This window comes from Pocillopora damicornis, chromosome 11 (assembly GCF_964200805.1).
Source record: "Pocillopora damicornis chromosome 11, jaPocDami1.2, whole genome shotgun sequence".
NCBI classification, from domain to species: Eukaryota; Metazoa; Cnidaria; class Anthozoa; order Scleractinia; family Pocilloporidae; genus Pocillopora; species Pocillopora damicornis.
In genome coordinates, this window is record NC_142680.1 from 5,113,391 (window position 1) to 5,127,615 (window position 14,225).

General features: G+C 37.4%; 1 protein-coding gene across 1 annotated transcript in view; it reads left to right on the forward strand.

Moving 5' to 3' along the window:
• LOC113670756 (receptor-type tyrosine-protein phosphatase S) overlaps window positions 1-14,025 on the forward strand; it is a 32,485-nt gene extending 18,460 nt beyond the window's left edge. Inside the window, exons 17-36 of the mRNA XM_089186956.1 lie at window positions 221-479; window positions 813-861; window positions 1,451-1,571; window positions 2,224-2,363; window positions 3,396-3,547; window positions 4,128-4,209; window positions 5,347-5,423; window positions 6,035-6,074; window positions 6,237-6,334; window positions 6,918-7,034; window positions 7,277-7,425; window positions 8,044-8,179; window positions 8,272-8,421; window positions 8,777-8,879; window positions 9,118-9,188; window positions 9,616-9,750; window positions 10,293-10,415; window positions 10,876-11,030; window positions 11,445-11,580; window positions 12,164-14,025. Of these exons, the coding sequence (XP_089043082.1) occupies window positions 221-479; window positions 813-861; window positions 1,451-1,571; window positions 2,224-2,363; window positions 3,396-3,547; window positions 4,128-4,209; window positions 5,347-5,423; window positions 6,035-6,074; window positions 6,237-6,334; window positions 6,918-7,034; window positions 7,277-7,425; window positions 8,044-8,179; window positions 8,272-8,421; window positions 8,777-8,879; window positions 9,118-9,188; window positions 9,616-9,750; window positions 10,293-10,415; window positions 10,876-11,030; window positions 11,445-11,580; window positions 12,164-12,244 (2,374 nt within the window). The 3' untranslated portion in view covers window positions 12,245-14,025. The remainder of the gene's footprint in view (window positions 1-220; window positions 480-812; window positions 862-1,450; window positions 1,572-2,223; window positions 2,364-3,395; window positions 3,548-4,127; window positions 4,210-5,346; window positions 5,424-6,034; window positions 6,075-6,236; window positions 6,335-6,917; window positions 7,035-7,276; window positions 7,426-8,043; window positions 8,180-8,271; window positions 8,422-8,776; window positions 8,880-9,117; window positions 9,189-9,615; window positions 9,751-10,292; window positions 10,416-10,875; window positions 11,031-11,444; window positions 11,581-12,163) is intronic.
• The last annotated feature ends 200 nt before the right edge of the window (window positions 14,026-14,225 follow it).

The following is a 14,225-nucleotide window of genomic DNA, read 5'->3' on the forward strand; positions in this document are numbered from 1 at the left end:
AATAGTGCCTCTGCCCGTACTGATCGGCTAGTTGGGAAGTGAATAGTCAAGAGTTTTATTTCCGACCTTTTTTCGGTATCCTAAAAGAAATAAACTTGTTTTTCGTATTTGTGTGTTATATACTAGCACAAGTATTCACGTCAGTGTCGGTGAAAGTGGTGGATATTTGCCTCCACTTTGGCGAATGATTGTTAATAATTGTTTTTTTTTAATATTCCAGTGCTTATCAAGTCATTGTTCTGAGAGTTGTTGATGGTGTTGAGGAGCTTCCCACTGATTATAAATCACAGCTGGATGGTTCAAACAAAGACGGATTGACCTTTTATGTTGCTGCTGAGATAGAGAACAGTCCATTATACGAGAAGCCATGGAAGTTTACCGTTGGTGATGGAAATTCATACGGACCTTTTGTAAACAAAGAACTTAAGAGAGGAGATAACTACATTGTTTACCAGAGAGCCATAACAAATGTCAATGGTGTAAGTGAATTTTGGTAATCATGATCTACACTACGTGTATATAGGGCAGTATTCAATTGTGTCGAAAAACCAAAAGCAAAGTAATCGCAGCGACCAATCGTTAATAAGGTTTACACTATCATACACCAATAAGAACTCAAAGTGAAAAAAAGCAAACTGCTTGAAGCGCGGGAAAATGCGAGTGACCAAATCACGAGGGGTTTAAGTTTTGAATCTGATTGGTTGAAAAGGTGGCGCGAGTTGACAGTATTTAATTTTCTAAAAGACAAATTTGTTACTTATGTCGCAAAAGAAGTTTGATACTAATTTCCATGAATTTCATGTCCTTTCTAGTACGTTTATGGAGAGGTCAGCAAAGTCGCTAAGATTTCTGTTGAAGCAGGTAAAAGTTACTTTTCTTAATGTTGCTTACGTTATGACGTTATTTCATAAGAAAGGAAATATTTTTTATAGACCTTGTGGCAAACTTCGTAGAGTTCTGATCTTTGTTTCAATCGGAACATTTTCACTTGTCAATTGATAGTAAGAATTGGCTATCTGTGGCATCGCATCTTATTTTTGTTGGTAAAGTTTCTCGCAGTCAGAGTGCGAACCGGTCTGGAGAAAAAACGTGGAAAACGAGATTATATGAATAAAAGTGCATAATATTTCAAGCATTTACAGTTTTTTCCCGTGGTATTCGAGTCTGAGACGAGGAAAGTCGCGAAAAGTGATTTACAAAATTTTTTCTTTTATGGGCAAGTCGAGAGAAAAAAACAATTATAATTGATGTTTTTTAAACATTAGTTCCCGATAAAGGGTAGTGATCCAAAGTCTCAAGATACACACTTTATTTGGAAAAGAAGAAGAAGAAAAAGGAATTGAAATAATGTTCATCATCAATGTAGTACCAATTCACCGTATAACTTTGAGTTTACTTCAGAGTAGTTCTTTCAAAAGTGAATGTTTTTATATTTTATTTTATTTTTCAGTGGTAGGAGAAAATGACAAATCCGAGGGTTCTGGTCCAAACGCCGCAGCTGTTGCTGTACCTGTGGTGTTGTTGCTACTCCTTATTCCAGCAGTTGTTGTTGCAGTGTTCTTTTACCGAAGGTGAGTTAGTACCGCTAGAAAAAGGTATACAAGGTGGAGTTTTTCCGTCAAAAGGGAAAAAGATAAAATAGAAAGGTTCATATGACGACTAAAATTCCCTCTCACAGTATACTTCTTTACTTCACTCTTCCTCTCGTTTTCGACATTGCTGTTCCCAGCAATATGCAGGACGCTTATCACATATGAAGCTAATTGTGACTCACCTTATGTACCTTTGAGTTCTTTCTATCTCAGAAGTAGAGCATCGGAGCGTAAATCTGGAGTTCACTTCCTAGAGGGGGATCTAGTTAACAGTTATAACCTATGTTGCCGTGTGTCGTTCAGTAATAAATCACAGATGACATCAAAATGTGGTAAAAACGAAAAAGTGGTATTCGAGGCGCAACCAAGCGTGTCACTGATGTTCTTCCACATTTTGACGTCATCCTCCAGATGAAACTCATGGCAGCATGGAATCTATTTGTTTTATATGATAACAAATCAGAATGTTGTTAATGTTGACGTCATCTCCTCGTCTGTCCTCCAACAGATCATAAGAACCAATCAAAAGGCGTTCATGATTCAGCTTATATAATTTTTACGATACTCCACGTTCGTGACAAAAACCAACCACACCTTTCATTATCCTTCTTTAAAAAAAAAAAACTAATAGGAGGAAGCAATCACGACAGGAGAGTGATAAGCACGAGTTTTCAGTTACACTAAATGACGTCCAGAATAGTCCAGTTCCTGGCTCAACCGGAGCAGTTTATGAAAACCTGAATTTTCGCGCTGGCCAAGAACAACAGAAAGGTATGATAAACGTTTAACTCGGTGACGTGCCCCTTGTGTGGTTTATGTCATCAGAAACTGAATCCTAGGAACACCCTTTTGTGATCAAACCGTCTGCTTAGGTAAGGTGTTTAGTTATGGACGAATGCAAAACTTTTAACAGGTTTGGTATACTTCAACGTCTCTAACACCCTCCACACCCCTCTATTTTGCTTTTTATTTCCCTTTAATCTTCCTGCCTTCGTTATTGCCAATCCTAGCATTATGCCAGGACGTTTGTCACACCTGAATGAACACTAGCTCACCATATAGTTCTGTGCTGGTCAGTGGTAGAGCTTTAGGGCGCAGAATCTGAGCGCCCTAAGTTTGATTCCTCATGGGGATTAGACTCTGTTTCTTTCTTCCGTGACTAAACGAAAAAACATCTTTCTTTACGAAGTCTCCCTCGTGATTTCTAAGATCTGATCTTTCACGCGAAACTATTACCAAATCCAGTGACACTATTACCCAAGCTCAGTGACTGGTTTAACTCTTTACTCCCACGATTGAATTGGTAATTCTCCCTACTAACTGCTATACATTTCCTTGGTGATATAGAGCTGTGAATTTTGAGGTTTATCAAGATGAAACCCTCCAGCTGATAAACTTGTTTATCCTTAAAACCTGTCAGCAAGATAACATATTTGAATCGCTTGGAGAAATTATATGTTCATCACCTATGGGAGTTTAAGGTCTCAGTAATGACCCTGACTTAACAGAATCAATTGTAGTTTCTTTTTTAAAATTAAAAATGACACCTTCTCATGTTGAAGAGTCAGTTGAAAACGTTCACCCTTTCCCGTAAAATTTTTAGTGTAATGGTGGATAAATCCGCTGTAAGAAGCATGGAAGACTACTCCAACAACTGGTCACGCGCACTTTCCTGGTTGACAGATATGAACAGCCTATGTTCACATCCCAATCCTAACCTTCCTGGGGAGTTTTCAACCAATGATACTAGTGTTACTCTATCTTACGACCTCTGGACTCTTTTTTTTTTTTTTTTTTTTGTAGATGCTGTGGATGCATCCCCGCCCGATGATGAGGAACTTGTCTACAGTCAGCCTGAGGATGGTAAACCCAAACCAATTCCAGTGAATGAGTTTCCATCATACTATAAGCAAAAATCAGAAAATGGAGCGATTGTGCTGCGAGATGAATTTAAGGTAAGATATGTAATGCCATTGTTCTTTCAAAACTCAAGGAATCATTTTTTTCACAGATAAATTATGGGCTCTGCTTAGTAGACAGGGCTAAATCAAAAGTCAATTTGCGTTGGACACCGCCATGTGTTAAACCACAACTCGCGGTTCAAAACGAGACATCTGCTGCCCTGTTTATCGAAAGAAAATCATGAATTTACTTCAGAATAGCTCCAAATTATTCAAAGGGGCGAGAAAAAAAAGATAATTTAGACGTAGGTGTGGCGTAGGTAATCGGCCGGAGTGGAAAGCAGGTTTTTTCAATCGCGTTGTTTCCTAATGAAACTTTAGGCACATTTAAAGACCATTCTGGAAAGGAAAGGCTTTTGTTTGAAATCTCAATACGCGGGCGGTGTTACATGTTCAGACATAGCTTTTAATGGTGAATATATAAATGATATGATTTCTGTAGCTTACCTTTCCTCGAACTGTGACTTGTTTTTACGAGCTAACCTATAAAGTGAAAAACAATGTCTAGTCAATACATCGCAATAAGTTCCAATGGAATTTTATGTTGGTCATGGAACTCTTGATTATTATCCAGCAATTTTCTGGAGGAATGCAGGCGTCCTGGAATGTTGGCAAGAGTAACAGAGCTAAGAACCGTTATGGAAACATAACTACTTGTAAGTAATTCTTTAATTGCTAAGCAGTGTGCATTCATTTTGATTGAGTTCCGTAAACCAAAACCTAAACGAATTAATTACAACAGCCAATTGGATCGAGCAAACTACTTTCAGCGGGGGAAAACCAGAATTGGTTTTTAGTTGAGTGTTTGCAGATGATGTTACCACATTTTGACGTCGTCTGCGATACATTACTTGACAGAGGTACTGCAAAATGTAATCTGTTTGGCTTATGTAATAAAGAAGGCAAAAGTTGTCAATAGTGATTCCATCTACATTGGTAGGTGCATCTGTCGTCTTATAAGTTATTTCAAAGAACCAATTTTTTTGCATGTATAGTTTAGTTAACCTTAAAATTTGGGGTTTTATCAACTGAGTTGATGATGTAAATTGGCCGCCTTAAAGAGTTTCAAAGCTGACGTTTCGAGCAATACCCCTTCGTCAGAGCATATGACCAATTTATATTATCTACTCGGTTGATAAAACCAAAATTATCTTGTTATACTCTCCACTGACGTAGCACCACGGTTTCTATAGAAACTTACTCACTTTATGTATAAACCCCAATTGACGATATCTGCTTCGAAAACGAGTCGCCGACACCGACGCAGCACCACAGTTTCTCCAGAAACATACTCACTTTATATATAAATCTTAATTGACGATATCTGCTTGAAAAACGAGTCGCCGACACCGACGCAACACCACAGTTTCTCTAGAAACTTACTCTCTTAACAAGTAAATTGTAGTTGACGATATCTGCTTCAGAAATGAGTCGCCGACACCGACGCAGCACCAGTTTCTTTAGAAACTTACTCTCTTTATATATAAATCTTAATTGACGATATCTGCTTCAAAAACGAGTCGCGAGAGTTCCCTCTCTCGCTTATTTTCTGTCTTACACTCACGACTAACTTATAACCGTTATAACCGTATTCTTCATTGCCAAGGTCATATTTATCTTCGTTGTTTGACTTCAACTAACTGACATTCTCGTAATTAACACAGGCTAATTCGAGCGTGTAGTTTGTTGTGACACAGTGCGTATTGAAAGTTTTGAACTCCAGCATATCTGTGTCTCAGATCCATATAACTCCACTCAAAACCCGTTTTAATGAGAGGTTTTTTCATCAACAGATGATCATTCTCGTGTTGTTTTGGAAAAAATCGAAGGCGATCCAACATCTGACTACATTAACGCTAGTTACATCCCGGTAAGTAGATGCAGAATAAATAATAAAATTCGCGAAACCAAATCCAAAATCAACGCGACGACCAATCAGAGCAAGGGAAAATCTAAAGGAGCCAATCAGAACATGGGAAAAATCTAAAAGGTCTAGTATGAAGTTCATATGACAAAATAAGAGAGAAAGACCACGCTCACCGTAGTATTTCTGTGGCTCAGTGGTAGAGCATCGGTGCGCGAAATCCGAAGATGTGAGGTTCGATTCCTCATGGGGAATCAGACTTTTTTCTTTGTCTCACGCTCGTGACAAGATGAAAAACCTCCTTCTCCATTTCTTTTCCGATCTAAAAACTTGCCATCTCTCTCATTCTATTTATTCTAGGAATAATAGTTTTCAATTTAACATCTGATTGTGTGAGAAAACGATGCCAATGTTTTTGGCCAATCACAGCGCGTACTTAGGGAAAGTCCTAAAAACAAACCCGATGCAGTTCCGGATTCTTTAAAACTCTTTTTGTTACCATATTTCAAATGGAAATAAAGAGAAGCATTTCACTAAGGAAAGCCTACCATAAAAGAGATGTGTCTTTTTTAATCCGCCACTAATTTTCATTCTTGCGTTCAATTTCCTTTCCTAAGACATATGACGAGAAAACAATGTGTTACATCGCCACACAAGGTAATCATTTTTATTCAAGAAACTATAAGGACTTTGTATCAAGCTGTACCATTTTGTCCATAGTTGTTTTGTGAAGATTTCTTTTTGCTGGCCAAGCTCATTAACACATCTAAAGAAACGTGTCTGCCTATCTAATCTGATTCTAAAAAAATACTCCTTTAGGTCCAAATAATGTGACAGTGAATGATTTCTGGCGAATGATTTGGCAAGAAAATTGTTCTACCATCGTGATGCTGACAAACCTGGTCGAACTGGGGAAGGTATGCCAATTTTGCGTTTTCCAACTTTTCAAGATCTTGCTTGAGTTTTCTAAACCCAATTGACACCTATCCTGGAAACGCTGCACGCAAACTCTTTACGTTACTTTAGCTGCGCCAAATTCTGATTAGTAGCAATTCTGTTTGTTCGCGGTGATGTGGCAAGAAAGTGGTCGCGAACTTGAAATTTTATTACGACGCTGGTCTTGGTCATGCTAAATTTTGATGTCTGTTTATAGAAGGGGGCTAACTTGCCTTTCTGAGACTTTTTCCATCCCTGTGACGGAAAAAGTCTCTAAATAAATAAACAATCATTTTTTTCTGTTCACGCATGTCGAAATGGCGAGAGTACACGTGCTCAGGAGTGAAAAAAGATTGTTACACACTCAACCAACACTCATAAAGGTCATGGGTTCGAAATTTCACTTCGCTACCGAGATGTCACGTAATGCTTTCTCCCGTCCCAACATTTCTTTTTTTTTGGGGGGGGGGGGGAGGGGGGGTGGCGGGAAGGGGCGTGGGATGGGAGAACATTAGTTCGATTAGCGCATGTATTATAAAAGCACCGCAATGTATTACTTTTCAGACCAAGTGTGAGCAATATTGGCCAGAGAGTAATTCTAAGCTTGGGGCCATTACAGTTACTCTACACAAGACTGCAGTGTTTGCCGATTACATTATTCGGACATTTCTACTTGTCAAGGTAAGAAGACTTACAGATACTTTGCTCAGCATTTTATGATTTATCTTCTCTATTTTAACTAATTTACGAACAACGCGTCGGCAGATACTTTTCTTAGTTACTGTTGTTAATTCTTCACTTTTCAACATACATTGAAGATAGCAGACGCATCTGCCGAAACATGTTTATTACACTAGCTTAGAGTGTCATGTTCGTATTTAACAATCACAGCTGTTATCCAAACACTTGAGTTTGATTTTCAGGACTCAGAGAAACGTGAGGTACAGCAGTATCATTACCTTACTTGGCCAGATCGAGGTGTTCCTGCGCGTTCTTCAGCTTTGCTTGGATTTAGATATAAGATTCATACTCGACACCAGGCCACTGGTGGACCACTTGTTGTGCATTGCAGGTAGATAGCTAAAGGTTGTTACTTCTTAAATGGCGTTATCCCATGCCCCAAGTTCAGTTCTTGTTGGAAATTTTGCAATTAAGCTTTTGCCGAGTAATCTATGATTAGTAATGCAGAGTCGTAAGACAAGAGATGACGCTCAGCTGTAGTCGGCGAAGAAAACGAAGATGAAGAAACAGCTAAACTTTTCCTTTTTCCATGCCTTTTTGTAAAATAATGCAAGTAGGTATTATGGTACCCCCTTCACTGGATTTATTTGACTTGATTCCTTCTTTTATCCTAAGAAATGGCTGGAAAAAATGGACCGTTCCTGTCTCCGGGGCGGATCCAGAAATTTTTGAGCGGAGGGGGTCTAAAGTTTTATTCAGAAAATACAGATATGTTTACACACTAGAGCCTAAATAAGCTAAAAATATATCAAGGCTAGTAGATATTCAATACTACCTTCCCCGTCCAGCGGAATTGTGGCAGCCTTCGTTCGGACCACAAACCCTGCCCTTTACTTTAATCCGTCTTTTTTTCTGCGTACCCCTATAACTTTCAAGGGGAGGGAGGCATTAAGGCTGCCCTTAGATCTTCGTTCTAAATTCTTACAAAGCATCTCCACTTTATATTTAGTGCTGGTGTTGGTCGAACTGGTACGTACATTGCTATTGATGCCATGTTGGAGGGTGCCAAGAAGATTAAAACTGTGTTCATTAGTAATTATGTGCAAGTGATGCGTAGATCCCGTCCTCATATGGTTCAAAAAGACGTAAGTATCGGAGACCAGATTTGATGAATTATATTGCGTATAGGTATGTAAAATGGTTATTCATGGGTTAACGACTTTGTGTTTCTTTGTAGGATCAGTATGTCTTTTTGCATCAGGCTGTGGTGGAAGCGTTGACCTGTGGGAATACAGAGATTGCTCCTCAGGACTTACGAATATCGATTAACAAACTATCTAGAGCTGCTTCACCTTCTAAAAACACTGGTTTTGGCGCGGAGTTTAAGGTAAACGGAGACTATCTTACATTTCACTTAAACACAATGATCTCTCAGTGAAATCCTGATCTGAAGACTTGAGTTTTTCATCATTTTTACATGGAGTAACATTAGCAGCACTTTTACAACGAAAGTGTTACATGCTATCGCTTTTGTGTCACGTGAAGTTCACTCTTGTTACATGATGGAATTCAATTTGCATTTCTTGAGAACTTCTCATGTATTGGTTTTTAAGAAAATGCCTGTTTATTGAGAGTTGACTGATAAGGGAGAGGTTCCCTTATTTGTTATTTCACATATGATGCCAAGAGAAAATAATGTTCTTTCGACAATAATACAGCAGTAAACATTGTTTGTGTTTTAGCGTCTGCAATTTGTCACTGACTGTTTGTCTTCTGAAGAAGAAACAACAACAGCCTCTCAACCTTCGAACATCGACAAGAACAGGTTTCCCAATATTCTTCCGTGTAAGTGGTGTCTTGTTTAGCAATCTTCATAATATTAAATTTCCTGTATAACCATAATTAATATAGTTCTTAAGTCAGGTATAAAATTAATTTAAAAGCGTTGCCCATTGCAATCTAAAAGTCACGGTCAGGAGTTGATAGTGCTTGTTACTTGGTCTATTTTCCTCTTTTAAAAAAAAAAAAAAAGGAAGGTCGTTTATCTATTAAGTATGGTTGCGGTTTGTTTTTTATTCGCCAGTGGATACTGCTCGAGTCCGCTTGATGTCCACTCAACCAGACCAAGATTACATCAATGCTTCGTTTGTTGATGTAAGTATATCAGTTATATTTCAGTCCAGTTAATCAGTTTAGAAAACACGTGCCACCCTATTAACAAATCAAATTTATTCTTTTCTGGTTTGCTGTTGTGAATATTCTGATTTTGGTTCACTAAACTAAAAAGCGCTGTTTCTGACACTTAATTGAGAGCCATAGTTTAGCATTGAGAATGTTACATTAAGGTTAATAAGACATATTTATCGTTTAATAAGGGCGTTTACAAAAGTTACGAGACAAGTGTACCCTCTAGTTTCCTAGAAATCTAGCTGGAGATTCAATTTATTAACTAAAATTACTATAGAAAGGGTTTCAAAACTTTAAAACTTAGATTCTTGTTGGGTTCGTGCCGTGATGTAAACGTGGATAGGTTCTAGAACTAATCCTTCCTTAATCTTGATCTCGTTTCGTCCGTTACCAGGACTACAAGGAACGTAACGCTTACATCCTGACTCAAGCTCCATTAGACAACACTATAGGAGATTTCTGGCGGATGATATCACAGTATAACATTGGTACAGTTGTGATGTTGAATAACTTGAAGGAAGGAAAACAGGTATTTCATCTATAATTCTAACAGAAGAGCAACTTCTTTCAATAAGCAGTTTAGTAATCTCTAAAGATATCCGATGAATCTTCAAGAATAATATTATAAAAACGAGTACACGTGTTTTGGACTCCGTCTTGCATTGTTGCTCCAAAAGGAAACTGTAAGCAACGAAAGTTGTTACAGAAAAGGGTAATTTAGTATTATTAACTGGATTGATAACGTAAATTGACCGTAAAGAGTTTCATTCGCTCTGACGAAGGGCTAACTCTCGAAACGTCAGCTTTGAAACTCTTTACAGAGGCCAATTTACGTTGTCAACTCAGTTGATAAAACCAAATTTCCCTGTTATAGTCTCCCACCGACGCAGCACCACAGTTTCTTTAAAAACTCCCTATTTATTCATTTGTAACCAAATAGAGGAGCAGTTAAACACCAGAGAGCGATTCTTTCTGCAAGAGAAATTAAGGTTACAAACTATTTCACATGTCTTCGTTGGTGGAATGAACGACCTGACAGTTACTGCATTTCTTTTGTTTTATCTTTCGTAGAACTACCCACAATATTGGCCGGGTCAAGGATCAGCCAGGCATGGAGACATCACTGTACAACTTTTGTCGAAAAATACCTCAAACAACATCACCACAAGACGATTTAGTATAATAAATAATGGGGTGAGACTCATCTAGGAGTGTTATACTGCTTTGATGATGTTAAGATTTAGCGTTGGACGAAAGTATCTCTGAATTATCCATTGTCGATATACGTAGAAGTCAAGATCATGTTCTTGAAATGATAATTTTTTTTGCTAATAATGATTATGACGATGATGATAATGACAATATATCTAAATAGTGATTCAGAGGTGATCACACATAACTGAGATATCGCGATGTGTAACTTCCATGATACGTAATTGAGCTATCTTGTTGTGTAACTTCCATGCTTGGCTTAGATCAAGTTGAATTTATGATAACATTTTAGTTATGATAATGACATTTATGATATTGATGCTGACGACGGTTCATGATATTTGCGATATAGAGTGATCACTTGTGAATGAGCTGCACTTGAAATAGCTTTAGGACTGTTTCAAGTCACAGCTTTTAAGTACAATTCAACTTCCTTCCTCAGCCTCCCCAGAAGACAACAACTGTACAGCATATCAACTTTACAGGGTGGGTCAACGGAGACTCGTGCCCAGACTCCAAGGAAATAATCGACCTATTGACCGCTGTGCAACAGTCTCAGCAACAATCAGGAAATGGCGCCATAGTTTTCCAGTGCAGGTAAAAGGAAGATTTTAAGTCTACCACTATCTGCTAGTGTCTGCATCATTGTGCAGAGTACAAATTGAAACTATCACTTTACGTCTTTGGAAGGTCACTTGAGAACAGGTGATGGATTTTGGATTGATTTGGAAGGAACGTAATGAAACTATCATGAGCGACTTTAGTGCGCTAATTCCTTGATCTCTTGATCACAACTGTTCTGGATTTGGAATTACACTTTGAACATGTTAATTAGTGTAAAAGTCTTGCTCATTTTCATTTCGTCCAGGGTGCAGAGTAAGTATCCATGATGGAGACGTCATTGTATCTGATTAAAGTTGTTTTTATCGAGCGGGGTTTAATTTTCAATTTCCATGTAAAATTCTTCTTATATTTGATAATAACGCAATGGTAATATTACTACTTTTGTAGTGATGGTATTGGTCGCAGCGGCTGTGTAGCTTCCATAATGTCAGTGATCGAACGAGTCAAGATTGAACAAACTGTTGATGTTTTCCAAACCATTAAACTGATTCGGGCTAAAAGGCCTGGTGCTGTGAACACTCTGGTAAGATTAGCACCATTTTTGTTCACATTTTATCTTTATAAAGGGATGATATAAGGGCAAAATCTTACTTGTTGGCCTGGGTGTAACTTATTTTTATTACTACGTTGTAGACCAGTTGAATCACTGTCTACATTTTTTTGGCTTTCGTTTGTAATCGTGGGAACGGGTACAATTTTAACCACAAAGTTTTTTTGTTACGTTGATCAACATAAAAGAATCAAGAAATTTGGCAAAATATGAGATGTTATTTTTTATACATAAATACTATACACAATGAACTCTCTCTTTCTATCTCTCTTTCTCTCTCTTGAAAACATCGTCCCTAGAACGTCCGTTCCCTGGACTAAATTTTAAGCGCGTGCTGTATTTTCATCGTGAATTATAAAGAATTGTAAAGAAATTTTTAGTGAATTCGTTTGTGGATGATATCATGTATGGAGAGTATGAATGTCTATGAAACAGCATTTTCATTGCGGACGTAAACTGCACTGGACCTTCAACTTTTAAATTTTGTACTCTATGAACAGCGTTTCCCAATCACGTACTCTATTTTATTTCTTTTTATTTAATTTTTATTTTTCAGGATCGTTATGTTTTCTGTTACAAGACAATTTTAGCCTACCTGGATTCTTTTAACGCCTACTCAAACTTTGCAGATTGTTGAAGCGTCAACTTGAAATAGTTGTTATTAGTAAATTGCTGCTCGATACAAATGATAGTTACAATTTACATAGCGCTTCTTGCAAGCCCCTAAGTGCTTTATAATATGAAAGAGATAAATATTTAACCTACTTTCTACAATATAGCATATTTCATAGATCTCTACAGTTAAACTTAAAAAAAGAAAAACTCTAGAAAATTGCAAAAAATTGCGAACGTTTTTAAGTTTGCAAAAAGCTATCCTATGTAAAGGAGTTTTCAAGTTCTATTTAACCCTTTAACTCCCATGAGTAACCAAGACAGAATTTCTCCTTACAATATCAGCACAATATCAGTACAATATCAGTACAATATCAGTACAATATCAGTACAATATCAGTACAATATCAGCACAATATTAGGCTGGCAAGTGATGAGAATAAAGAAAAATACCAAACAGGGGATTATAAGTTGATCCAATACCAAATTCTCCAAAGCAACATCACAAGAACTGCATAGCAGATAGTAAGGAGAGTTAGTAATGAGATCTTGGGAGCTAAAGGGTTAAGGAGGGTCTCAATGGGGTTAACTATTAGCCGTAAGCGGTATTTAATGTTAACCATAAAAAATTTTTGCTGTCTGCAATGTGTCATTTTATTTCATTTTGTGTTAACCGTCGCCGTAAAATGGCTAAACTTTTTAAGCGTTAGACGTAAAAGCCATCACCCCAATGAGGCCCTATTCAAATTCATTCAAGGATCGTACAGCAGTAGTGGTCCTTATTGTGCGGCGGCATCGCTACGATGGTTAAATGGTCAGTAAAAGCAGTAGTTAGTTACTTAGTTCGTCAGTCTGAGTGAATCGGTCAGTTGAGCGGTCTGTGAGTGTGTTGGTTGGTCGAACTGTCGGTCGGTCAGCAAGGTAGTCAGTTAGCAAGTCCGTCATGGTGAGCCGGTCGGACTATTGAATGGGTTAGTTACTTAGTTCAGTGGTCAGTCTGAATGAATCGGTTAGTTGAGCGGTCTGTTAGTCATCAGTTAATCGGATGTACAATCAACTTGTTTGTAAGTCAGTTATCTTGCACAGCAGTTGAGGATAAATTTGTTAGGTTTGAATTCCTTTCTTATCAAAAAGTACTGAAACATTTCTTGTAACCCAAAATTGCAAAATGAACATCGAAGTAAGTCAGAACGTGCGAACTCAGCTCAAGAATTGCTGGCAAATAACCAAGCGTTCTGAAAATTTTAATCTCTTTTGTACGTTGTTAAAAAGATAATTTTTTTTTATAATGTTTTTCAATTCAATGCAGACGTATAGCCACATAGTCAAACTAGTATACTTAACACACAAATTATAGATTAAAAAAAAAAAAAAAACAACTGCAAAGAAAAGCTAGTTGTGTGTGTTGCTGGCTACATGTTACATATTTAGGTTAAACTGTGGACAAAATTCAAGTCAAATTTTACTCTAGCTTACATTTTTTTCTTAAGGAAAAATTATCTATGAAACTATTTGAGGAGATAGATATTTATAACACAGATAGAGTCCACGATAAGATACGACAAAAGCTCGTTATGTTTAACAGTAGTTGATGAATGGAAAAGCATGTCTAAAAGTATATTTTATAAAAAACCTATTACATAAACAGCTTAATATCTACAGTATTACTTTAGGGCCAACCGAAGCTAATGAATGGATATTGGAAGGTAAATCTGTATGCCCTGAATTAGCAGGATCGTAGAGGAATTATATAAATCAGTGCTTATTTAATGTAATTTTTTTTAATTAAAGAGATTTGGTTCCGAACCCGTGACTTGATCCGTCATATTTAGGTTTTCTCTAGGTCTCCTCTCCTTGTTAAGGGTAACGGGTTTTAAAGTAATATCTTCATCTTTTTTCATACCTTTGAATAGCCTAACATCCGACCTTTGTTCCTTAATCTATTCTTTTATTAACAATCTAATCTTGACTTTGTTTCTCGGAGCTTAATAAAGCTGAAACCCTGA